This window comes from Pongo abelii, chromosome 7 (genome assembly GCF_028885655.2).
Source record: "Pongo abelii isolate AG06213 chromosome 7, NHGRI_mPonAbe1-v2.0_pri, whole genome shotgun sequence".
NCBI lineage: Eukaryota > Metazoa > Chordata > Mammalia > Primates > Hominidae > Pongo > Pongo abelii.
In genome coordinates, this window is record NC_071992.2 from 315564 (window position 1) to 342107 (window position 26544).

The window sequence follows — 26544 nt, forward strand, 5'->3', positions numbered from 1 at the left end:
TCCAATCACCAATGGCCAAAGATTTAATCAGTCATGCCTAGGGAATGAAACCTCCATTTAAAAAGCTAAATGACAGAGTTCTGGAGCTTCCAGGTTAGTGAACCCATCCATGTGCTGAGAGGGATGGAAGCTGTGTGCCCTCCCCATGCCTTGCCCTTTGCTATGTCTCTTCTGTTGAGCTGTTCCTCCGCTGTATCCTTTCAAGTAACCAGCAATCCTGAAAAATGAGCTTTCTGGAGTTCTGTAAACTATTGGACATGAGAGAGTCATGGGAAACCCCCAATTTAGAGTCCGCTGAGTAGAAGCAAGGGTAGCCTGGATACCTGTGACATCAACTCTACCATCTTAACTACCTTCAAGTATAGAGTTCAATCGCGTTAACTACATGCAAACTGTTGTACAACAGATCTCTAAAACTTTTTCATCTTGTAAAACTCTATACAGACTGAACAACCCCCCTTTCCCCCACCCTCAGCCCCTAGTGACCACCATTCTGCTTTCTCTAAGAGCTTGCTGTAACCCTCAAAGGGTTGGGCTGCTCACTCCTTGTAGAAAGAACCCAAAATAATAATGAGGTGTGACTAAAACAGAGTGAAAAAATCTACTCTTCAATTTGTGGAGGGAACGTACTTTTTAAAGACAGGGTTTGGAATGCAGAAGAGGCAGTGGGGCAAGGCGTTGTCACGTGGTATGTGACCCACTCTGATGGCTCATCTTGAATTATTGTTCCATCTAGTGAAGGGGCTGGCGCCATTGTGGCCAGAGGTGTCTGATCTGAATCAGCATCTGGCCCCTGAAGCTTCTAAGGAAATATATGACCAGATAAGTGGGCAATTTATGTGCTTTACCGGCATCCAGCTAAATAAATGTGTGTAAGGCACAGAATGGGAAAGAAAGGGAATGGAGGTCACAGCACATTCAGAAGCTGTATTTCAAAATGAAAGGAAACACACAGGCAGTTTGTTTCAAAGTTACATCCTGTGGTTGGGGAGAAAAGTGGAAAGAAAACATTTTAAAACACGGTTTGAAGCCAAGCTGCTCAGTTACATGACTACTTTCAATACCTCATGTAAGTAGAACCATGCATTAGTTTTTTTGTGCCTGGCTTATTTCATGAAGCATAATATTCTCAAGTTCATCCATATACCAGCATATTATCAGATTTCCTTCTTTTCTAAGGCTGAATAATATTCCATTGAACATATGTATTTTCCTTATCTATTAATCCATCCACAGACATGGAGGCTGCTTCTACTCTTATTATAAGTGGTGCTGTAATGAACATGGGTGTGCAAATCTCTTTGAGATCCTCTTTTCCTTTCTTTGGGATACATACACAGAAGTGGGATGGCTGAAACATATAATTCTATTTTTAACTTTTTGATAAATCTCTATAGTTTTCCACAGCAGCTACATCATTGTTACAAGCTTGCCAACAGTGCACAGGTGTTCCAATCTCTCCACATCCTTGGTTACACTGTTTATTTTGCTTTTTTGATTGTAGCCATACTAATGGTTGTAAGGTGACATCTCATTATGGTTTTGATTTGTATTTCCCTGATGATTAGCAATGTTGAACCTCTTTTCATACGCTTATAGGTCATTTGTGTATCTTCTGTGCACCAATGTCTACTCAAGTCCATTGCCCATTTTTTAATCAGGTTTTTTGTTGTTGTTTGGTCATAGGAGTTCTTTAAATATTTTGGATATTCACCCCTTATTAGAGATATGGCTGAGAAATATTTATCCCATTCCAAACGTTGCGTTTTTACTTTTTTGTTTCCTTTGTTACATATAAGTCTTAAATTTTGATATACTCCAATTTGTCTATTTTTGCTTTTTCCTGTGTTTTGGTGTCATATCCAAGAAATCACTGCCAAATCCAATGCCCTGAACCTTTTCTCCCGTTTTCTTCTAGGAGTTTTATAATTTCTGATTTAGGTCTTTAATCTATTTTGAATTAATTTTTGTACAGGTGTTAAAGATCCAACTTTGGCCGGGCGCAGCAGCTCACACCTGTAATCCCGGCACTTTGGGAGGCTGAGGCGGGTGGATCACGAGGTCAGGAGATCGAGACCATCCTGGCTAACACGGTCAAACCCCATCTCTACTAAAAATACAAAAAAAAAAAAAAATAGCCAGGCATGGTGGTGGGCGCCTGTAGTCCCAGCTACTTGGGAGGCTGAGGCAGGAGAATGGCATCAACCCGGGAGGTGGGGCTTACAGTGAGCCGAGATCATGCCACTGCACTCCAGCCTGGGCAACAGAGAGAGATGCCATCGCAAAAAACAAAAAAAGATACAACTTCATTTTTTGCATGTGAATATCCAGTTTTCCCAACATCATTTGTTGAAGAGACTATCTTTTCTCCATTGTGTAATCCAAGCAGCCCTGTTTAAGATCATGTGACCATATACCTAAGGGCTTATTTCTAACTCTCTGTTCTGTTCCATTGTTCTGTATGTCCATGTTTATGCCAATATCATACTGCTTTCATTACTGTATTTGTATAATTTGTTTTCAAGTCGGAAAGTGTCAGGCTTCCAGGTTTTTTTTTTTTTCTTTCTCAAGATTGTTTTAGCTATTCAGGTCATTTGAGATTCTATATGAACTTTAGAATTTCTTTTCTACTTCAGCAAAAAAAATGCCAACGAGATTTGCATTGAACCAGTGGATTGCTGTGGGTAATGTGGACAATTCTTCCAAACCATGAACACGGGGTGTCTATTTATGTCTTATTTAATAACTTTCAGCAATGTTTTATATTTTCAGTCTTTCACCTCCTTCGTTATTTCTAAGTACCTTTTTTCTTGATGCTATTATAAGTGTTTTATTAATTGTTTTCTTAATTTCCTTTTGGGATTTTTCATTATTAGTGTAAAAATCTGCCTGACTTTTCATGCTGATATTGTATCCTGCAACTTTGCTGAATTTGTTCACAAGCTGTAACATTTTTTGTGTGTTTGGGATCTTTAGGGTTCTCTACATACAAGGTCAGACGGTCCCCTATTTACATTGTGATACTGTCTATGTCTCCCTTCAATCCTCTAAATGTTTGTGTCACACATTTGAGCACTCTGCTGTCAGATGCAGATATAACTGTTATATCTTCCTGGTGAACTGGCCCCTTTGTCATTATGGAATGGAAATTAAAATAAATTAAAGACTGTGTAAGCAAAAACTTAGTTGTATGTAAGAAAACCCAGTTCCCCTTGAGGAAGAGAAAGGGCTGCAGTCCTTTAAAATTAACTGCCTGTTTTTCTCTCTGTAGCTAGCAAGCCTCATCTCTCCCTTTGCCAAGCATTGTGAAGACTGTTTCTCTAGCTGTGCAGCTGTAAGGTCACTAGACAGATAATCTCAAGTCGTAAAACATGTTGTTCCTTGAAAAGTAAGAAATAATGTAATGCGTGTCTTAATTAAATAACTGTCTTTGTTTCTCGCTTCTGTAATACGCTTTGCCCCGCATAGATCTCCCCCCGCCCCATGAAATGCTTAAAAGGTAGCTTGACTCTCTGTTTGGGGCTCAGTCCTTTGGATGTTAATCCGACTGAGTCGGTGCACCTAAATAATTAAATAATTCCTCCTCAACCCCTGGGTCTGATTCCTCAATTATCCCACAGCAATTATATAGTCCTTCTTTGTGTCTTATGACAGTTTTTGACTTTTATCCGATATAAATAGGCCACTTCTACTCCCTTTTTAGTAGAGAATATGGAATATCTCTTGCATGGAATCTTTTTCCATATTTTCAGCTTATGTGTATCCTTATATCTAAAGTGAGTATCTTGTAGATGGCATGTGATTGGATCTTTTTTTAATCGATTCAACCACACGTAGTTTTGGTTGGGGAGTTTAATCCTTTTACATGGAAAGTATTTACTGATAGGGTAGGACTTACTATTGCCACTTTGTTAATTATGTTCTGTGAATCTTGTAGTAATTTTGACCCTCTTTTCCTCTCTTGCTGCCTTCCTTTGTGTTTAATATGTAGTGAAATGTTTTTATTCCTTTTTCTTTTGTGTATCCCCCAGGCATTGTCTTTCTGGTTACCATAGGGATCACATAAAACATCTTATAGTTATAATAATCTATTTTAAACTGATAATTTAATTTAACCCCACACATAACTGTATTACTTTATGTCTCCCCTTTATGCTATTCCTATCACAAATTAATTTTTTGGGGGGGATTGGAGGTGGAGTAAGACGGCTGAATGGAAGCCTCCACCAATCAACCTCCCTGAAATTTAACAACTATCTACACAAAAATCACCTTTATAAGAACTAAAAATCAGCTTGGGTACCAGCTCAGCCACAGTAGGATATAGCAGCAGTCGAGCTCCTGGGGTCCCTGATTCCAGGCCTTGCTACTTGGATGGCATTTCTGGACTTGCCCTGGGCCAAAGGGGAACCCACTGCCCTGAAGGATATGTCCTAGGCCTTGCAGCATTCATGAGCTGACCGAAGAGCCCTTGGGCCTTGAGTTAACATCAGCAATAGCCTGGCAGTACTCTCTGAGGGCCTGGGGCAGTGGTAGCCAAGGGGAGAGGCTCCTCTGCTTGTGGAAAGGGGAGGGAAGAGTGGGAAGGACTTTGTCTAGTGGCTGGAGTGCCAGCTCAGCTGCAGTAGAATAGAGCACCAGGTTGATTCCTGAGGTTTCCGACTCCAGGCCCTGGCTCCTGGACAGCATCCCTAGATACACTCAGGGACCAGGGGGAACTCATTGTCCTGAAAGGAAGAATATAAGCCCGGCTGACTTCACCACCTGCTGATTGTAGAGCCCTAGGGCCTTGAGTGAACAAAAGTGGTAGCCAGGCAGTGGTTACAGCAGGGCCTTGAGCGAGATCCAGTGCTGTCCTAGCTTCAGGCCTGAACCAGCACAGTCCCAGGGGCAGTGGCCACAAGAGTGCTTGTGTCACCCCTCTCCCAGTTCCAAGCAGTTCAGCACAGACAGACTCCATTTGTTTGGGAGAAAGTAAGAGAAAAGAACAAGAGTTTCTGCCTGGTAATCCTGGGAATTATCCTGGATCTTAACCAAAACCAAGTTGGTACGTCTACAAGTCTGCAAGAGTCACAACATTACTGGGCTTGGGGTGCCCCTAATACAGTGACGAAAAACTTAGATCACAACACCCAAGTCCCTTTGAATACTTGGAAAGCTTTCCCAAGAAGGATGGGTACAAACAAGCCCAAACTGCAAATACTACAATAAATTACTAACTCTTCAATGCCCAGACCCAGACAAACATCCACAAGAATCAAGATCATCCAGGAAAACATAACCTCACCAAACAAACTAAAGGCCTCAGAAACAGAGATATGTGACCTTTCAGACAGAGAATTCAAAATAACTATTTTGAGGAAACTCAACAAAATTCAAGATGACACAGAGAAGGAATTCAGAATCCTATCAGATAAATTTGACAAGGAGATTGAAATAAGTGTTTTTTACATCAAGCTTTTACATCAAGCAGAAATTCTGAAAAATTTACAAGCTGAAAAATTAAACTGACATATGAAGAATGCATCAGTCTCAAAAGTAGAATTGATCAGGCAGAAGAAAGAATTACTGATCTTGAAGACACGCTATTGAAAATACACAGACAGAGGAGACATGAGACAAAAGAATAAAAAACAATGAGGCCTGCCTACAGGATCTACAAAATAGCCTCAAAAGGGCAAAGCTAGGAGTTATTGGCCTTAAACAAGAAGTAGAGAAAGAGAGAGAGGGGTGGAAAGTTTATTCAAAGGGAGAGTAACAGAGAACTTCTCAAACCTAGAGAAAGACATCTATATTCAAGTACAAGAAAGTTATAGAACACCAAGCAGATTTAACCCAAACAAGACTACTTCAAGGCATTTACTAATCAAACTCCTAAAGATCAAAGATAAAGAAAGGATTCTAAAGTCAGCAAGAGAAAAGAAACAAATAACATACAATGGAGTTCCAATAGGTCTGGCAGCAGGCTTTTCAGTGGAAACCTTACAGGTCAAGAGAGACAGCAGCATGACATAATTAAAGTGCTGAAGGAAAAACATTTTTACCCTAGATTATCTGGCAAAAATATCCTTCAAGCATGAAGGAGAAAGATCTTCCCAGACAAACAAAAGCTGAGGGTTTTCATCAACACCAGACCTGTCCCTACAAGAAATGTTAAAGGGAATTCTTCAATTTGAAAGAAAAGGATGTTAATTAGCAAGAAGAAATTATCTGAAGGTACAAAACTTACTGGTAATACTAAGTACATAGAAAAACAGAATATTATAACACTGTATTATAGTGTTAAAGTACTCATATCTTACGTAGTTTATTCTTTAAATGATGAACCAATTAAAAATAACTTCTTAAGATGTAATACAATAAGATATACATGGAAACAACAAAGAGAAATCAGGGGGATGAAGTGGAAGTGTAGAGTTTTTACTAGTTTTTGCTCATTTTTTAATGCAGTAAGTGTTAAATTGTCATCAGTTTACAATAATGGGTTATATTATTTGCAGGCCTCATGGTAACCTCAAATCAAAAAACATACAATGGATACACAAAAAATAAAAAGAAATTAAAACATACCACAAGGGAAAATCACTGACAGGAAGGAAGGAAAGAAGAAAAGACCACAGAACAACCAGAAAACAAATAAGAAAATGGCAGGAGTAAGTCATTATTTATCAATAACACTGAATGTAAATGGATGAAACTCTCTAATCAGTTTGAGTACAATTGCTATTAGTATTTCTTTAAATGTTAGGTGGAATTCAGCAGTGAAGCCATTGGGTCCTGGGCTTTTCTTTGCTGGAAGTCTTTTTATTCTGGCTTTGATCTTATTGTTACTGGTCTGTTCAGGTTTTGGATTTCTTCATGGTTCAAACTTCATAGGTTGTATGTATTTCTTCTAGATTTTCCAATTTATTGGCATATAGCTGCACAGAGTAGCCTTTAGTGAGCCTTTGAATTTCTGCAGTATTTGTTGTAGCCATGTCCAGCTAATTTTTGTATTTTTAGTAGAGACAGGGTTTCACCATGTTGGCCAGGCTGGTCTTGAACTACTGGCCTCAAGTGATCTGCCCATCTCAGCCTATCAAAGTGCTGGAATTACAGATGTGAGCCACCATGCCCAGGCTCTAGTTCTTTAAAATGCACCATTGGGTTGTCAGTATGATACTAGCTATCAATCTGTTGCATATGGCTATTATTATGTGGAGTTATGTTCCTTCTATACAGTTTTTTGAGCGTTCTTATTATGAAGAGATGTTGAATTTTATCAAGTGCTTTTTCAGCATCAATCGAAATTATCATATGGGTTTTGTCCTTCATTGTGTTGATATGATGTATCACACTGGTTGATTTGCATATATTGAACCATCCTTACATCCCTGGGATAAAAAGATCATAATTTTCTTTTTAGTATGTTGTAGAATTTGGTTTGCCAGTATTTAGTTGAGAATTTTTACATCTATGTTCATCATATTGGCCTGTGGTTTTCTCTTTTTGATACGTCTTAGTCTGGTTTTGTATCAGGGCAATACTAGCGTTGTAGAATAGCTTTAGACTTATTCCCTCCTCCTCTATTTTTCATACTGAAGGGAAAAATGAAATCCTTTCCTCTCAGATCTGGAACATGACAAGGATGCCCACTTTTACCACTGTTATTCAACATAGTACTGGAAGTCCTAGCTAGAGCAATCAGACACCAAAAAAAATAAAAGACATTCAAACTAGAAAGGAAGAAATCAAATAATCCTTGTTTGCAGACATGATCTTATACTTGGAAAAACCTAAAGACTCAACCAAATAAGGCAGGCACAGTGACTCATGTCTGTAATCCCAGCACTTTGGGAGGCTGAGATGGGAGGATGGCTTGAGGCCAGGAGTTAGAGAGACTCCACCAAAAAGCTATTAAAAGTAATAAACAAATTCAAAATCAACAGACCAAAAACACTTGCCATTTCTATACACCAAAAGCAGACAATCTGAAAAAAAACAAATTAAAAAAGTACAAATAAAATTAAATACCTAGGAAGTAACTGAACCAAAGAAGTTAAAGATCTCTACAATGAAAAATAAAACACTGATGCAAGAAATTGAAAAGGACACAAAAATGGAAAGATATTTCATGTTCATGGACTGGAAGAGTCACTATTGTTAAAATGTCCATATTACCCAAAGAAATCTACAGATTCAATGTAATCCCAATCATACCAATGACATTCTTCACAGAAATGGAAAAAAAATCCTAAAATGTATATGGAATCACAAAAGACCCGGAATAGCCAAAGCTATCCTGAGCAAAAAGAACAAAACTGGAGGAATCATATTACCTGACTTCAAATTATACTGTAGAGCTAGAGTAACCAAATGGAACTGGCATAAAAAGACACATAGGCCAATGAAAGAGAATAGAGAACCCAGAAACAAGTCCATACATCTACAGTGAACTCATTTTTTTTACAAAGATGCCAAGAACATACATTGGGAAAAGGACAATCTCGTCAATAAATGGTTCTGGGAAAACTGGATATCCACATGCAGAAGAATGAAACTAGACTCCTATTTCTCACCATATACAAAAAAAAAAATTAAATCAAAATGGATTAAAGACTTAAATCTAAGACCTCACACTATGAAACTACTAAAAGAAAACATCAGGGAAACTCCAGGACACTGGACTGAGCAAAGATTTCTTAATACCCCACAAGCACAGGTAACCAGAGCAAAACTGGACAAATGGGATCACATCAAATTAGAAAGCCTCTGCAGAGCAAAGGGACCAATCAACAAATGGAAAGGCAACACACAGAATGGGAAAAAATATCTGCAAACAACCCACCTGACAAGGGATTAAGAATCACAATATAAAAGGTGCTCGAACAAGTCTATAGGAAAAAACCTAACAATTCAATTAAAAAATGGACCATTTTTTCAATTAAAAAATGTCTACAAGACCTGAGTAGACATTTTCCAAAAGAAGACATATAATTGGTAAATGGGTATATGAAAAGGTACTCAACATCAGTGATCATCAGAGGAATGCAAGTCAAAACTACAATGAGATATTACTCACATCAGTTAAAATGGCTTTTATCCAAAAGACAGGCAATGACAAATGCTGGTGAGGATGTGGAGAAAACGAAACCCTTGTACACTGTTGGTGGGAATGTAAAATAGTACAGCCACTATGGAGAACAGTTTGGAGGTTACTCAAAACACTAAAAATAGAACTACCATAGGATCCAGCAATCCCACTGCTAGGTATATACCCAAAAGAAAGGAAATCAGTATATCAAAGAGATATCTGCGCTTCCAATGTATATTGCAGCACTGTTCACAATAGCCAAGATTTGGAAGCAACCTAAGTATCCATCCATCAACAGATAAATGGATAAAGAAAATGTGGTACAAGTACACAAAGGAATACTATTCAGTCATAAAAAGAATAAGATCCTGTAATGTGCAACAACATGAATGGAACTGGAGGTCATTACGTTAAGTGAAATAACATAAGCCAGGCAAAGAAAGACAAACTTTGCATTTTCTCACTTATTTGTGGGAGCTAAAAATTAAAACAACTGAATTCATGCAGATAAGAGTGTAGAAGGATGGTTACCAGAGGCTGGGAAAGGTAGTGCCAGGGACAGAGTTGGTGGAGAAGGGAGCATGGTTAACAGGTACAAAAATATAGTTAGCATAAGATCTAGTACTTGATAGCACAACAGGATGACTATAGCCAATAATATTAAATAATTGTACTTTAAAAAAATAAGAGTATAATTGGATTGCTTGTAACACAAAGGATAAATGCATAAAGTGATGGATACCTCATTTACTCCAATGTGATTATTATGTATTATATGCCTGTATCAAAATCTCATGTACCCCTGTACCTGTCAGGGTTCTCTAGAGGAATAGAATAGGATATATATATGTATTTATTTATATATATATATCTGTGTGTGTGTGTGGTGTGTGTATATGTGTGTATATATAATGTGTGTGTGTGTGTGTATAAAGGGGAGTTTATTAAGTAGTATTAACTCACACAATCACAAGGTCCCACAACAGAATGTCTGCAAGCTGAGGAGCAAGGAAGCCAGTCCGAGTCCCAAAGCTGAAGAACTTGGGAGTCTGATGTTTGAGGGCAGGAAGCATCCAGCACAGGAGAAAGATGTAGGCTGGGAGGCTAGGCCAGTCTAGCCTTTTCATGTTTTTCTGTCTGCTTTATATCCTAGCTGTGCTGGCAGCTGATTAGATGGTGCCCACCCAGATTGACGGTGGGTCTGCCTTTCCCAGTCCACGGATTCAAATGTTAACCTCCTTTGGCAACACCCTCATAGACATACCCCAGGATCAATACTTTGCATCCTTCAATCCAATCAAGTTGACACTCAGTATTAACCATCACATCCCCTAAATATATATACCTACTATGATCCCATGAAAATTAAAAATTAAAATTTAAAAAACCAAATCAAATATTTTATATTTTTATCTATTAACATAGTTTTAGTTATTTTTATGCTTTTATCTAATTCTATACCAGAATTTAAAGTTGTTTACTCACCATCATTACAATATTATAGGATTCTGTTTTTGTCCACATATTTCCCTTTACCAGAGAGTTTTTTCATATGCTTTTATATTGCTATTTAGCATCCTTTCACTTCAGCTTCAAAGAATCTCTTTAGCATTTCTTACAAGGTAGATCTAGTGGTGATGAACTTCTTTGGCTTTTGCTTGTCTGGGAAGGTCTTTATTTCTTCTTCATTTTTGAAAGATGGTTTTGTCAGCTACAGTATTCTTGGCTGGCTGGGTGTATTTTTATTTTTAACAGCACTTGAACTGTATCACCCCACTCCCTTTTGTACTGTAATGTTTCTGCTGACGAATCTGCTGATAATCTTATGGGAGCTCCCTTGTTATATGACAAGTCGCTTTTCTCTTTCTTCTTTCAAAATTCTCTACCACTGACTTTCGGCAATTTGATTAAAATCTTTCTCAGTGGGGGCTTCTTTACCCTTTCTTTGGTTTCATCCTACATGGAGTCTTTTGAGATTCTTGAATCTGGATGTCCATTTTCTTCCTCATATTTGGGATGTTTTGCACCACTCTTTATTCAAATAAGTTCTCTACTTCCTTTTCTCCTTTTGGGACTTCTATAATGCGTATATTGGTCCACTCAATGGTGTGCCATAAATCCCTTAGGCTTTACTTTTCATTTTTCTGATTTGATCAATTTAAATGAGCTGTTGAGTTTGCCGATTCTTTCTTCTGCGTGATTGGGTCTGCTTTTTAATCCCTCTAGTTAATTTTTCAATTCAGTTATTTCTCAGATGCAGAATTTGTTTGGTTCTTTTTTTATAGTTCTGTCTTGTTGATATTCTTGTTATGGCATTTTTTCTGATTTCATTTGGTTGACTATCTCTGTTCTCTCACAGCATACTAAGCTTCTTTAAGATGATCATTTTGAATTCTTTGTCAGATAATTCATTTATCTCTATTTCTCTAGGGTCAAATTCTGCAGATTTATTTTGTTCCATTAATTGGACCATATTTCTTTGTTTCTTCATATGTCTCATTATTTTTTTGCTGGGATTTGGGGCATCTGAAAAAACAGCCACCTCTCCCAGTCTTTATGGACTGGCTTGGTACAGGAGAAGACCTTCAACAATCAGCTCAGCTAGAGATTCTGGGGCCTCTCAAACCTTTTCTGGGGATTAATCTTCCCTGGGCTTGTACATGTAATGTCCCAATTAGAGAGGTCTGCCAGTTTCTTTTCAGTTGCTTGTAATCTCTCCATCCCTCTGGTGCTTGTCTGTGGCACTGCAAGTTGTCTGGCAGGGCAACAGGCTGTGGAGCTCTCGCTTGTTCTCAGCAGCCCCTAGACATCCAACATATGCTTGGTTCTATCAGCACTCTGAGTCAGGCAAAACAGGAACCAGTCTCTTGGGCAGCCCCCTGAAAAGCCAGAATGTTAAATGCACTTTCCACTCTTCCCATTCCTGCCCAAGGGATAAGCCAAGAACCACATGCTCTCTCCTGACTGTGCTGAGCTGTCCCGACCTCCATGTGCAGCACTGCTGAGTCTCTAATGCTGCAAAAAGCCAGTTAACTCTTTTTTCTCTGAAGCCCCCAGGCATCCAAAGTATGCCAGTTCCCGGTCAGCACTGAGTCAGAAGAGACAGAAACCAGTCCATCAGGTGACCCTCCCAAAATTCAGAATGGTGGACTTCCATTCTTCACTTTCCACCCAGTGAAGAGTTGGGTGTTTACTACCAATCATGCCAAGCTGTGCCACCTTCAGGGAAAGGCAGGTGAAATTAAATGGCTTTTTTTTTCCTACTTCAATGCAGCTGTTCTTGGCTTTGAGCTTGCCTGGGGTACTGTGACTTCTAAACTGGTTTCTGTAATTCTCATACATCCTTTTGGACTGTATATTGTTGTCAGTCAGAGCCTGTGGGGGAACAAGGTCCAGGGCTTTCCACTCCACCATTGTGCTGACATCAGACATTTTATGTGGAGTGGCGTAAGAGACTTATGGTGAATTGGGCACCCATTGGTATCCGGCATCTGAAGTGGGTGCAGTCTTGTGGGAATGACTCCTTAATCCATAGGGTCTGTGCTAATTCTGGGAAGGGACTGTCAGAAGGAAACTGAATTGTAGGACACCCAGCTGGTACTGAAGAATTGGTTGGTGTCAGAAGAAACCACACATACGGACACTTTTTTTAATCTATGACAAAAATGAAAAGGCGTAAGGATGCCATCCTTAATCACAGTTACAGACTGTCTTTTCTCTAAAATTTCTTGGCATAACTTCTTTCCACATCAAACAAATGTCTGAGTTATACTGTGGGGACAAAACTTCATTTTTTAAAAATATCACTATAAAACTTTATTTTGAAATATTAATCATCTTCAGTCAACAAGCTTAGTATTAACCATAGCCAAATATCTGGCAAAGAATAGCTAAAAGGAGATGTTAAGTAGTTACAAGAAAACATTAAATCACACCACGTATTATTTCAACCTAATATTTTATGCTTTAAGAAATTGGGACAGGAATGGGGGGATTTCAAGCAGTACTCTTGACAAACAGTGGGCCCTGTGGTGGTTGTGTAATAAAATCTCCTGGCTGTGATACACTTTGCTGCTATAGCAGAACAAAACAAAAGACATGGTTTATATTTCTTTTTCTCCTAAGTTCAGGAGAACAGTTAGGTGTTCAACAGTGTCAGAAATCCAGGTTCTTGCCTCTTATTCCTCTGCCACCTCTGGACACTGCTCTCATCCACATGGTGAAAGAGAGTGCACCACATCCACTAACCTCTGTGAAGGGGAAAGAGAGGCAGCAGGACACATCCAGGAAGGTGCCTGTGTTGCATCTGCTCACATGTGGTGGCCAGCACTCAGTTATGAGCCCTGCAGGGTGAAGGATGCTTTTCTGCCTTCATCTTCACATCCAAAGGCACCAACTCTGATCAGCACTCTTTGGCAAGCTCACCTTTTCCTACCTGTCCTGACAAATCTTCCATCTGAAACTCAGGTTCTCATTTCACAGCTGACCTCCCTGACTAGAACCCCAACTGTTTCATCGGCATCTTGCCCCCAACCCCTCCTCCTTAGGTAATCTTTACAAAATACAACCAAGGTGTTACTCAGAATTCTTCAACATTCAGCTAAGAAATGAAGCCTCCACTCCTTAATGGGATTTTCCCAGTTCTCCCCTGTACAGCCCTCCTGTGTCAGTTCAACTGCTTCATTTTCTATCCCCCTCCCCCGATCATGAAGTAAAAAGGGAAGTATATGAAGTAGAGGGTAGGTAGATGTACACCGGTTCTCTTTCCTAGCAATGTTCTAGCGCTTCTCACTTGCTAATTTACCGAGAACTGTTTATCTCCCATAGTAAGACTTCTATCAAGAAACTCTTTAATACAAAACTCAAGCATGACAAAAATTAAAAGTATACTGTGATGTTTACTGTATTGGAAATTGAGCCAAAACACAATTTTATCAGTGCTTTCAAAAGGCACTGATTGTTGAAGCCCTAGTTATTTAATATTTAAAAAAATTGGAAAATGAAGAAAAATGGTATCACAAATGTATCATAACCTATAAGGTAAGAGAATTCAACAAAGAATATAAACCCAGAGAAACTTGGATTCAAATTCCTATTGGTGGCTACTAACACAAATTATTTACAAGGTTGTAACTTTACACGAGTTATTTAACTTCTCTAAGATCATCGAATATAAAATACAGTTTAATCTCATTATTCACAGTAGTTATGTTGTATAAAGTTGCCACACTCAATTAGCAAATACTGAATTATTGCTGTTAAGGGAAACACAAGGCTAGGGTTCCCGCGAGCCTCTGATAACAACTTTTCATCAACAATGCGTGACCTCGTTTTACATGCATTTGTTTAAAGATGCCTGATTTAATACCTGCTGTTGATTCATTCACACCGAACTCTCAGCCACCAGCCCTGTAACTCATGCCTGAGCCATCTCTTAACACAGGTGCTCCCTCCGTAGGGAGGGCCACAGCCTTCTTGTGCTTGGGAACACTAGCCAGTGCTTTAGCACTACACTTGGGGGCTGTGAAAAACAGTGAAATCATACGCAAGCACAAACGTGAGAAGCTGCAACAGCTGTAAAGCACTCACTCCAATACCCAGCACATGGCAGGCACCAATATCATCATCCAGGATTCTATCCTCCAAACCAAGACACGCTCTGACTAAAAACGACACAACGCATTCTGAGTAAAAAGCATTCCATTCTCTGCACACAACAGCAGCCTTGATAAAAGGACTCGTTATCTTTCAAACACTAGAACTAATATCTGCCATTTAGTTTATAACGTTTTTGTACAGAATATTGTACTTCCATCTGAAAGATTATAAAGCTACATCATGGTTTTAATACACATTTATTAGTATCTTGAAAAAAGCCACAGCCACAGCCCGCAAGGCCTCTCCTTAGATTCAAACTGCTCTGCGGGTTGTCCACACACTTGCCTGGTTCCCAAGTCTTTGGGAGCAGCTGCACCACCCTAGCTCGTGGGCCCAACCATTTCTAGACAAAGCCAAGGTGAGAGCAGGCAGTCTTCCCTCACAACAATCCCCACAGGACTCCCAAGGCAGAAACTGTGGTTCGCCTGGTTACATACAGCACCAAGACAGAACCCCAGCTAACATGCGGGGAAGGATCAGATAAAACAAACATAAAACGACCTCCCTGTCCTGAGCAGACAGGAAAAAAAAGGAAGTGTCCCTGGTCCGTGGACTGCATCTTGGCTCACTCTGAAATAACAGGTAAAATCCTCTTGAGCTTCAGTCTTTGGCTTTTAACTCCTAGGGCAAGGCTGATGAGCCCCACATGTACATCTACTCCCCAAATGCAGACGTCAAGCCAAGTCGCCCATTCCTCCCAACAGGTGATCTTAAAAAAGCAGAAGACAGACTGCAGGGCCTCCCACCGTATGGACAAGTGCCCACCAGAGGCAGGTCTGAGTGTAGGTGTGGGTCCAGCAGAGGCAGGTCTGAGTGTAGGGGTGGGCCCAGCAGAGGCAGATCTGAGTGTAGGGGTGGACCCACCTGAGGCAGGTCTGAGTGTAGGGGTGGGCCCACCTGAGGCAAGTCTGAGTGTAGGGGTGGGCCCAGCAGAGGCAGGTCTGAGTGTAGGGGTGGAGCCCACCAGCTCTGGCTGAGCAAGCTGGGCTCCATTCAGTGACGTTCAGTTTTCAAGACAGTGACTGACTCAGAAAGTGAAACCCACAGCCTAACTCTAATGATAAGAATAGCAGCTTTTAGACATTCTAAGTCATGCCACCTTAAGCCCTCGCAAAAATCAGTAAAAGTACATCTTATCAATTAGGATTTTAAACCCTCAGGAATAAAAATTTCAACCTATTATTAACATTTACAGGTGAAGATTATACAGAGTAAAATGCTAAGGCCTGAAAGGCAGATATTTAAGCCCTCGTCACTCTGCCCTTCAGTGGCTTACTAAAACGACACAGTTGAGACACCTGGAATTCACCTAGCTAATTGCTGGAGGAGTTCCACAGGCCCAAGCAAGTAGAAAAATCCACCACCGTCTTTAGTGAGCTGATCTGAGTCTGGGAGAAGATTCTAGAGCTGTGCTTTCCAAATCAGTTGGCATTCACTAAAAACACTACTGAGGACCTGAAATAGGGCTAGTCAAAATGAGTTTTTAATTATTCAAATTTCAAGTTAAAAACATTCCATTTCAGTGACTGGAAAACTTTTAAGTATGTTTGGAACAACTCAGATAAAGCAACCTATTTTTTCACCTGTACATTTTATAAACTCTAAATACTGATCAAGTATTTCTGAAGAAAACTTGGCATACAAATTGATACATATTTATTAATATCTTGTGCTGGTAAATGTAAAATACACATAGATATGAGAGTATGAAAAAAATGTAAAGGATCTCAGTAACGAATTTTATATTGATTACCTATTGATGTAATATGCTGAATATATCAAATTTTAAATATTGAATTAAAACTTTTTAATGTGGCCACCAGAAAATGTTTTGCTATGTTTCAGTGGAGGAAAGCACCACTCTGTTCCACAGGCAGGAGCTCCCCAAGCATCAGTTAAGAGGAGCCAGCTGAATCCGGAGCGCATAAGCAAAGCCCAGGATCCTCCTTCCCTTCTATATCATCATAACTGACCCTTCCTGCTTCCTCTCAAGTAATCACCCACAGAGACGTGACTCAAGTGCTTCTGCTGACTGAGTATCTGACTCAGCTCATATGAGAATCCAATTAGACTAACCCTACAAATATCTGTTTACCCAAGAATGAATCTGCATCGAGATCAGCTCCCCTAAGGCTGGAGAACTCCTGCTCCCCACTCCAGACTCCAGAGTTCCCACCCTGACTCAATTCTGCAGCTCCCAGCGGGTGCCATAACGTGGAAACCCCACACCAGGTACACTCCTCTCAGGGGCACTGCTGAGCCCCACGTGGGCCTGGCTCCCTTCCTGGGCTGGCTTCCTGCCTGGCCTTGGGGATACAGCAGTGAGCATTCAGCCTAGGATGAGATGGTCCTCCAGAGAGGCTCGTGATGTCCGAATGCCTGTCGCACAAGTGAGAAGAGCTTGAATGCGGCTGTCCCAGGACCCTCCTGCCTGCACTGCACCCCATGTCCACATCAACTCGGGCAATGAGCACATTCCAGAGCGAGGGATACCAGAAAGCCAAATCCTAAGTCAGTAAAAAGCATTAACTATTTCTATTATTTAATAACAAGACTTACTTTTTCTTCTTTTAGTGTGTCTGTTTGCCAGAGAAAAATATTAAGGGCTGGATATAGATGATTTCATTTACTTTTCACTTTTTCATTTCATCCCAGGGGCAGGACAGCCTGGTTTGCACATACTGGCCGTGGGGACTACAAGGTTTTTAGACGTCTTCACTGGGCTTGTAAACAAGTAAGAATTCACTGGGGTTTGAGAATTATGACTCTTTTAAAGTCAATGCTAAATTATCCTCCTATCAGTCTCACAACTACCTGAAACAGAAGAGGACATTTCCCAGAGGAGACGAGCCTAACTTCAGCTGTCACCTGACTCCAAGTTGCAAATCCTGCCTCCCTGTAAAGCTAGGATAAATTTAGCAATTTTATCTTGAAAACATGAATACAATGGGTTGTATCTACTTGGCTATATTAAAGAGTAAGATTTCTTTCATCTTCACAATCTGTGCCTGTGATGTGTCCCATCCTAGCTAAGTGCTTCTTCATAATAAAATTATTTTATTTCTCTTCCTATATTGTTAAGTTTTCTTGGTTGGGAAGAGGTTTTGTTTTTAAAACAAAATGTCTGCAACCTTTCACCACTGATAAAGAAAAAGCTTCTGCGGCATTGTTAACACAGGGAGACTCCAATCAAGGCTCTCAATAGAGGAGAGAGGTTTGGTTCAGCTTCCAACAGACAAAGACACCTGTGATTTGCAGCCAACCGCAAAGGGGTCTCGGGATGGAAAGTGACCAAGAGAAGACATCAAGGGTGGGGGATTCTTGCTACAGGTGGGCCAAGAACTCAGACATCAAGGCCAGGGGATGAGGAACTCAATCAGACATCAAGGGTGAGGAGGTTCTCACTGCAGGGACTTCTACTGAGGCTGGGCAGGACAAAAGCAAGGTCCTGACTAAAGCTGGGTCAGATAGAGTCTGTTGGCAGCTGTGTGGCCTTCCCGGTCCCTCCTGCTTTGTAAGCATGTGTCAGATGGTGGCACCAACCCATATCAAGAACTTATGAACAGGGGCTAAGCACCGCCTCAATAAACACTAGTGATAGCTCTATTTATCCCAATTTTACAGCTAAAAAACAAAACTGACACTTGGCTAGGTCAAGTAGCTTAATAAAAGGCAGAGATAGGGTGTAGATTCAATCAAGGCTCACCGGAAACCAAGTCCAAATCTAAACTACCCAACTGTATTTTCATGCAAATACAGTTATCTTGACTACAGTTCCATACATTCAATGACATGGTAATGGGACTGGCGGAGAAGTCTTTAGAAGTCTTCATTAGGCTTGTGAACATCTAAGAAGCTATTGAATATAAATAAGAGAAAGGCAAATTAAAATCACATTAAGATGCAACCTTTCCCCCCATCAGATCTAAAATCTTGAAGACATGCGCATCACACCACACTGGTGAGAAACATTCGCATATGCTGCTGGTTGGAATGTAAACCAGGACTGCCTCTTTCAGAGGGCAATTTGGAGACATCCATCAAAACCACAAATGCACACATCCTTGGACAGCTCCACTTCTTCTGCAGGCCTGTAATAGAAAGAGACTAGAAATAAACCCCTAAAGGCATCAACAGGGGACTCGTTTTCTAAATTTGTATTTAAAATCCTGTATATCCATGTAAGGAAATGCAATTGCTGTGGACTGAATGTTTTGTGTCCCCAGAACTCACATCCCCTCATGTGATGGCATGTGCAGGTGGGTATCTATCTAAGAGGTGATCAGGGTGAGATGGCAGTCATGAGGGTGGGACCCCACGATGGGATGAGTGTCCTAATATGAGGGTAAGAAGCTGGAGCTCCCTCTGCCTTGAGAGGATGTAGTGTGAAGGCAGTGCCCTCTGCAAACCAGGAAGCAGCCCCTCACCAAGAACAAAGCACCCTGATTTAAAACTTCCAGCCTCCGGAACTGGAGAAATAAATGTTTGTTGTTGAAGCTGCCCAGTTTATCCTATTCTGTTACAGTGGCCTGAATGAACTAGGATGACTGTGTAATATTTAACACACAAATACAGATGAAAGAATGAAGAAGCTCTTCATGTACTGCTAAGGGCTACAACTTACTGCAAATGGGAAAAGGCAGGTGTGAAGGTGTTTACTGCAGGTTAATGTCTGCATAAGAAAAGAGCTTTATTTTTAAAGAGAAATAATGGAAAACAGTAACAAAATGTTAGCTATACAAGCAGGGAGAGAAAGGCCTCTGCCTCCCCACATACCCGCCCTCCAGCAGAACATCAGGCCTTTTCTGGATTTCACAGCGATCGTCAACACGAGCTATTGAGTTTACTCCACTAGCTATTGAGTTTACTCCACTGGAGTTTCTTCCCAGACACCACTAAAGCAAACATCACAGAGCCTCACAGTGGCATAAAAGTGTGACTTTGTGTCATCTAAACTAAGATTCACTATTCCTTGGCTCTCCCCATCTCCAAGCATGATTTTAAAACACCTGAAACAGTCCTTGATGTCTTTTTTCTTTGCAATGTCTACAGAATATGTCTAAGCCTTTTAAATTTGTAAGTGAAAACATGTCAAAAATTCTGAGTTTTGTTTAGAAAGCCATTAGTTAAGGCTAGCCAAATCCCTATGCAATCCAGTTTAGAGGCAACTGATGAACTCTTCTACACTGTCCGTGTTAGACCCATCTAAACCATCCATGTTGAACAGTTCTCTGCACTTCTTTCTCTACTATTTGCATAAAACTTTGAGGGGCAGAGGTTAGAAGACAGCTCAGCAACCTTTATATCAACAACCATAAGAGGCCCAATGAAATAAATTTTGTCACAGAAATTTAATATCATTTAGTATCACACAGCCTTAAAATGGATTTTTTCCAGCTAGCAGTACTGAAACGGGAAGCACTCCATGAGACACATATTATGAAGGGAACTCAAGGTACAGAAAAATGTGAACAGTGAGACAGCAAATCTTTGTTTCTGAACACACACTTACGTATCTGCATAAATGTTTCATGGACAGATACACAGAAGAGCTTAACAATGTTTCCCATTAGAAACTTTGAAGAAGTTAAGACCTAACAATCTCAAGAAATATTTTACCATATGCATTAGCAGAAATATTTTACCATATGCATTAGCAGTTTTTCTTCAAGTAACATTAGATTCATTAAAACTTGTGTCTTTCTGTTGAAGGACTGCAATGAATGATTCTCCTTATAAACCTTGCGGTTATATGTTAATACAAAATAGATGTGTATTTATGACTAAAAAAAAGGGCCCATAGCCTAAAAAGATGCTCAGAGAAGTTTATTTTCTAAAATGTTAAAATTATTTTAGTAATAGTTAAGTGTCCCTTAAATCGAAGTAATTTTGAATGCTTCACACTTCAAATTTATTGGAACCTAACATTATCTTACTTTTTCACTTAAAAAAAAAAAAAAAAAAAAAAAACCAAAAGCTGTGTGTCAGGCCTCTGAGCCCAGGCCAGGCCATCGCATCCCCTGTGACTTGCACGTATACATCCAGATGGCCTAAAGTAACTGAAGGTCCACAAAAGAAGTAAAAACAGCCTTAACTGATGACATTCCACCATTGTGATTTGTTCCTGCCCCACCCTAACTGATCAATGTACTTTGTAGTCTCCGCCACCCTTAAGGTTCTTTGTAATTCTCCCCACCCTTGAGAATGTACTTTGTGAGATCCACCCCTGCCCACCAGAGAACAACCCCCTTTGACTGTAATTTTCCATTACCTTACCAAATCCTATAAAACAGCCCCACCCCTATCTCCCTTCGCTGACTCTCTTTTCGGACTCAGCCCGCCTGCACCCAGGTGAAATAAACAGCCACGTTGCTCACACAAAGCCTGTTTGGTGGTCTCTTCACACAGACGCGCATGAAACTGTAACCTGATGTTCAAGAAAGGCAACAGGACAGATATGATTGCAAACAGAATCCCTTTCTAGAATCAAGCAGAATGTGCTCTCAACCTGCACGTTCAACATCACACTGACTGACAGATTTGGAGGGTAGGACAAAAGACTAAGAATGAAACAGAATTGAGAACTTCTAACGTGACAGTGAATTTAACAGATTCATTAAATCCTATTTGCATATTAATTCCTACGTCTCTCAACTTTAAAATTTTGTAGGCAGAAGTTTTATGACTTTTCATGAATTTCAAAATTTAATTCTAATTTAATTTAATTTAAATTTAATTCTAACTTGTCTTAATTCTAAGTTAGCTTTGCAATAAAGATCAGTCCTCTTGAAGAAATTAACTAAATTTAGAATATGACTAATCTGTCATAATTAACACAGCTTTTCTCTATTTTTATATAGCAATGTTTTTCAACACAAACTTTGGATACCCTTAATAAAGTAACATAAAAACCACAGTCAAAATTCACAACTAGCAGATAACTGGGAAAACCTTGGGTACAGTGATGGCTTTTTCAATATAATACCAAAGGCACAACCATGAAAGAAATAATTCATAGTGAAGCTTCATTAAAATTAAAAACTTCTGCTCTGAAAAAGACACTGTCAAGAGAATGTGAAGCCACAGATTGGGAGAAAATCTTTATAAAACACATACATATAAAGGACTAGTATCCAAAACATACAAAGAACTCTTACAACTCAACAATGAGAAATCAAACCACCTAATTAAAAAATGTGGCAAAAGATCTAAACAGACACCTCACCAAAAAAGGGACACAGATGACAAGTACGCGTCTGAAAAGATGCTCATGTCATTTATCATCAGGGAATCACAATTCAAGACAAAGAGAAACCACCACACACCTACCTGGATGGACAAAATCTAGATACTGAGAGCACCAAATGCTGGTAAGGAGGTGGAGCAAAAGGAAATCTCATTCATTGCCCATGGGAGTTCAAACTGGTGCAGCCACTTTGGAAGATAGTTTGGCGGTTTCTTATAAAACTAAACACTCTCACCATGCAATCCAGCAATCAGGCTCCTAGGTATTTACCCAAGTAAGTTGGAAACTCACATTCACACAAAAACCTGCACCTGACGTTTACAGCAATAAATAAACTGATGTTTATTCACAATTGCCAAAACGTGAAAGCAACCAACATGCCCTCCAGAGGGTGAAGGGATAAACTGTGGTACACCCAGACAGTGGAATACTATTCAGTGCTAAAAAGAAATGAGCCACAAGCCATGAAAAGAAATGCAGGAACCTTAAATGCATCTTTCTAAGTGAGAGAAGCCTACCTGAAAAGGCTACACACTGTGAATGCAACCAAATGACATTCTGGAAAACTATGGGGACAGTACAAAGATCAATGGTTGCCAGGGGTTCCGGGGAGGGAGGGCGCACAGAGGGTCTCTAGGGCAGCAAAACTCCCGTGTGTGACACTATAATGGTGGGCACACATCAGCACACATTTCTCCAAACCATAGAACGCACGAGTGAGCCCTCCCAGGTTAGGACCATGAGCCCGTGTAGGTCCACAGATTGTAACAAACGCACCACTCTGTCGGGGGTGATGATAGTGGGGGGCTGGGGATCCATGAGAACTCTCTGTACTTTCTCCTTAAATTTGCTGGGCACCTAAAACTGGATACCGGAGAAATAAAGTCTATTAAAGCTTTTTTCCCCCAAAACCAACACACACTTTAGATGTATAGATAATAGATAACAGGCCAGGAACGGTGGCTCACGCCAGTAATCCCAGCACTTTAGGAGGCCGAGGAGGGCAGATCACCTGAGGTCGGGAGTTCGAGACCAGCCTGACCAACATGGACAACCCCGTCTCTACTAAAAATACAAAATTAGCCAGGCGTGGTGACACATGCTTGTAATCCCAGCTACTCAGGAGGTTAAGGCAGGAGAATCACTTGAACCCGGGAGGTTGCGGTGAGCTGAGATCACGCCATTGCACCCCACCCTGGGCAACAAGAGTGAAACTCCATCTCAAAAAAAAAAAAAAAAAGTATAGATGACAATTCTGTAAAGAGAAAATCAGAAAAGGAGCTTTAACGAAGGCACTGCCAGCGATTGAATCCAGGTGGAGGATACGAGGAAGAATCTCTTATTCTTCTACTTTTCTGCACGTTAGAAATTTTTCAAAATAAGAACTTAAGGCCAGGTGACTCACGCCTGTGATCCTAGTACTTTGGGAGGCTGAGGCAGGGCGGATCACTTGAGTCCAGGAGTTCCAGATCTGCCTGGACAACATAGCAAGACCCCATTTCCACAAAAACGGTTTTTTAAAATTAGCCAGGTGAGGTGGTGCGCACTTGTAGTCCCAGCTACTACAGAGGCTGAGGGAGGAGAATCGCTTGAGCCCCGGCAGGCTGAGGCCGTAGTGAGCCGAGATTGCGCCACTGCACTCCAGCCTAGTAAACAGGGCAAGACCCTGTCTCAAAATAAAAAATAAAAACTTAAGAAAAAAAAGTGGGTTTCAGGATTCATTAGGAAAAATGGGAAAACATAGGAAGCCTCAGTTTAAAATTCTCAAGGCTCTATCCAGAAACAATAATATGGCTCATCTTTGACCAACATTAGTTATTTATAGCTTCTGCAGTTAACTCTGTAGCCACATATAAATTCTCATCATTACATTCAAGAAGAGAGCTGTTTCTAGTAACTCTAACATTCTGAAATTAAAAAAAAAAAAAAAGGGTAGGTAAGCACTAACGCTACCTAAAAGAAATTTCTCAAAAAAGTTCAGATAGTAACCATATTTAAGCGCTTAACATAATCGGCTCCATTTTCCATGAGTTAAGAATGGAATTTAACTTTCATAGGAAATGTCTATCAAGAAGAAACAACTCCAGACCCTAAGAGAAACTCTTCTGCTCAGAAACTATTTCCAAGTCCTCGGAAGAAAGGTACAAATCCTTAGCCTCCACTCGGCCTTAACAGCATTCCTCCTTAACAGGAGGAAGTTGCCACACGTTTAACAGAAAGATATTTTATGATCCAGAAAGCTGGATTTCTGACCTAAATTTCATTGTACACGAAAAAGAGCACTGCAATGAAAAAAGGGAGGCGGGAGAGGGGGGTGGGGGAGGGCACATCTAAGGCACACAGGGCCCACCTGGGAGCCCTTTCAATTAAAAAATTCTAGACATACCAAACATATCTCTACACTCTTCAGGCAAAGGCCTTTCAGTTTTCAGTATAAAGGACTTCTGCCGGCTTCCTTCAGAAAAATCAAGGATTTAAGAAAATACTTGTTATGCAAACAAACATTTAGCCCACTTAACACTGAGCTATGGTGGTCCAAAGCTGCTTAGTGTCCGCCAGGAGGCCGTCCGGGTGCGCGATGATTCAGGCCTTCTCCGCCAGCTCCACCCGGGACGCGAGCACCCGGCGTGGACCTCTGCGTCCCGGGCCCACGACGCCCGCGCCGCTGGGTGCGCGCCCTGCGTCCCCGCTCGCCTGGGACTGAGCCCCGAGTAACACATGTAGGGGCACTGGGCCCCCTGCAAGCGGCGAGAACGCCGGCAGCCCTGGCCAGTAAAGCGGGGAGTGGATCCACGCGGACCACAGCGGCAACTCAGCCCAGGACCAGCCTCGGGTCAAGTTCTCCGACTCCGCACTCGGGCACCTAGCGAGCCGCGCCCCGGAGCTACGCGGCCCCAACCTCACCTGCCCGCCCAAACTGTGCCCCCAACTACCCGCACCTCCACCTGCGCGCCGCCCACCCTAGCCCTCTACCTGCGCGCCGCCCACCCCCGCCCTCCACCTGCGCGCCCCCGGCCTACTAGCACTCCCCACCTGCGCACCCCCTCACCTGCGCCTGGGCGGCGGCGGCGGCGGCGGCTGCCGGCGACGGCCCCCCACGCAGGCCGTCCTCCTCCTCGGGGGGCTCGTCCAGCAGCACCCGGCCCCGGCCCAGCTTCCACATGGTCGGGCGGGCTCCGGCGTCCCTCAGTCCGTGCGTCGAGCTGTGGGTCCGCGTCCCTCCCGGCCGCCGGACGCTCTGCCTGCGGCTCCTGCGGGACGCGGGCCCAGTGGGCCGGGCGGGGCTAGGCGGGGGCGGGGCACCCCCAGAACTAGGCCCGCCCCCTCCCCACCAGGCCCGCCCCAAACCCTCCCCAGGACCCGGCCCGCCCCCAAACCATCCCCAGAACCAGGCCGGCCCCAAGCCCTCCTCAGGACCAGGCCCGCCCCAAACCGTCCCCAAGACCAGACCCGCCCCCAAACCTTCCCCAGGACCAGACCCACCCCCAAATTGGACGGGACTCCGAATCCCATCCCCCACAGAAAGGTCAGGCCCCCTCCTCCCAGTGTGGTCCCCGCCACCGCCCCGGCGAGACCCTCGCCCCTCACTGTTCTACTGAACGACGTCCTCACCCCAGGCTACCCCGTCACCTGGTCCCCCCACCTTGACCCCTACCCACCCGCCCCTAGCTGCTTCCTCACGCGGGAACGCCCCCATCCTGAGCCCCCACCAAGCCCCTAGCCCTGCCCCATCGCCGGTTCCCTGGGTCCTCCTCTACCCCCAAGCCCCCACCCGGCCCCCACAAATTCCCCTCTCCCGGTTCTCTCCTTCTCCCCCACGGACCCCCACTTACTCCCGGGCTGCCCCCTCCCCCCACCCGCTCCCCGACCCTGGCCGGAGGGCGTGGCCACGTCCGCCCGGGTCACCAAGGCAACGGCCGAGAGGCGCAGTGCGCATGCGCGCCGCTGACGCTCAGGCCGCGGCAAGGCTGAGGGGAAGGTGGAGGGCGCACGGTCCGCGGAGCGGCTACTGTACCCCAGCGCTGCAGGGCATCTCTGGGAGCCTGGGCGCCGGGCCTCCGGGGCATCCGGAACTCGTCCCCTCCGGCGCCCGAGGTCGCGGGATAGTGGGGGCGCCGAGAGGAAGCCTCGCCCAGCCCTGGTGGGCGGTGGGGCCGCTGGGGCCTGGGGCGCTGCTGGCTCGGCCTGGACGGACGGCGGTGGGGGGCGGGGATGGGGCCGTGGTGCCGGGCCGCGCAGAACCCCTGGGAAGCCCCGCGGCGCCCAGGTTGGGGCTCAGGGCCCGGAGAACGTTTTCCCGCGTGGCTATGGCTTTGTAAGAGTCAGAAGCGGGAGATGCGCCCACAGATTCCTGAGGGCAGAACCGCCTGGTTCCCAGGCCGAAAGGAGCCGGCGAGGCGACCCCGGAGCCCGGGACGGAGCCGCGGGAACGGGGGATTCTGGGCGTCCGCTCCCGCCCAGCAAGTTAATTTTTCCCGCGACGCGCTTCGTATCGCTTCTTTCTCACACCAAATATGTATTCATGTGTTCAGTCATGTAAAAGCGCGTTTTAAAGGAGGATCCAGAA

The 26544-nt window shown here is 42.7% G+C and overlaps 1 protein-coding gene across 3 annotated transcripts in view; it reads right to left on the minus strand.

Annotated features, from left to right (window-relative positions):
• The window catches only part of TDRP (testis development related protein), a 53595-nt gene extending 27767 nt beyond the window's left edge, over window positions 1-25828 (minus strand). The window contains exons 1-2 of one of the 3 annotated variants that reach the window (XM_063726491.1): window positions 25811-25828; window positions 25027-25228 (exon numbers count right to left, since the gene is read on the minus strand). In XM_063726491.1, the coding sequence (XP_063582561.1) occupies window positions 25027-25140 (114 nt within the window). In that variant the 5' untranslated portion in view covers window positions 25141-25228; window positions 25811-25828. Of the gene's footprint in view, window positions 1-10558; window positions 12728-25026; window positions 25335-25810 lie in introns of those variants that run through there. The other 2 variants (XM_054561141.2, XM_009243493.4) reach the window with 2 other exon arrangements.
• Between the last annotated feature and the right edge of the window lie 716 nt (window positions 25829-26544).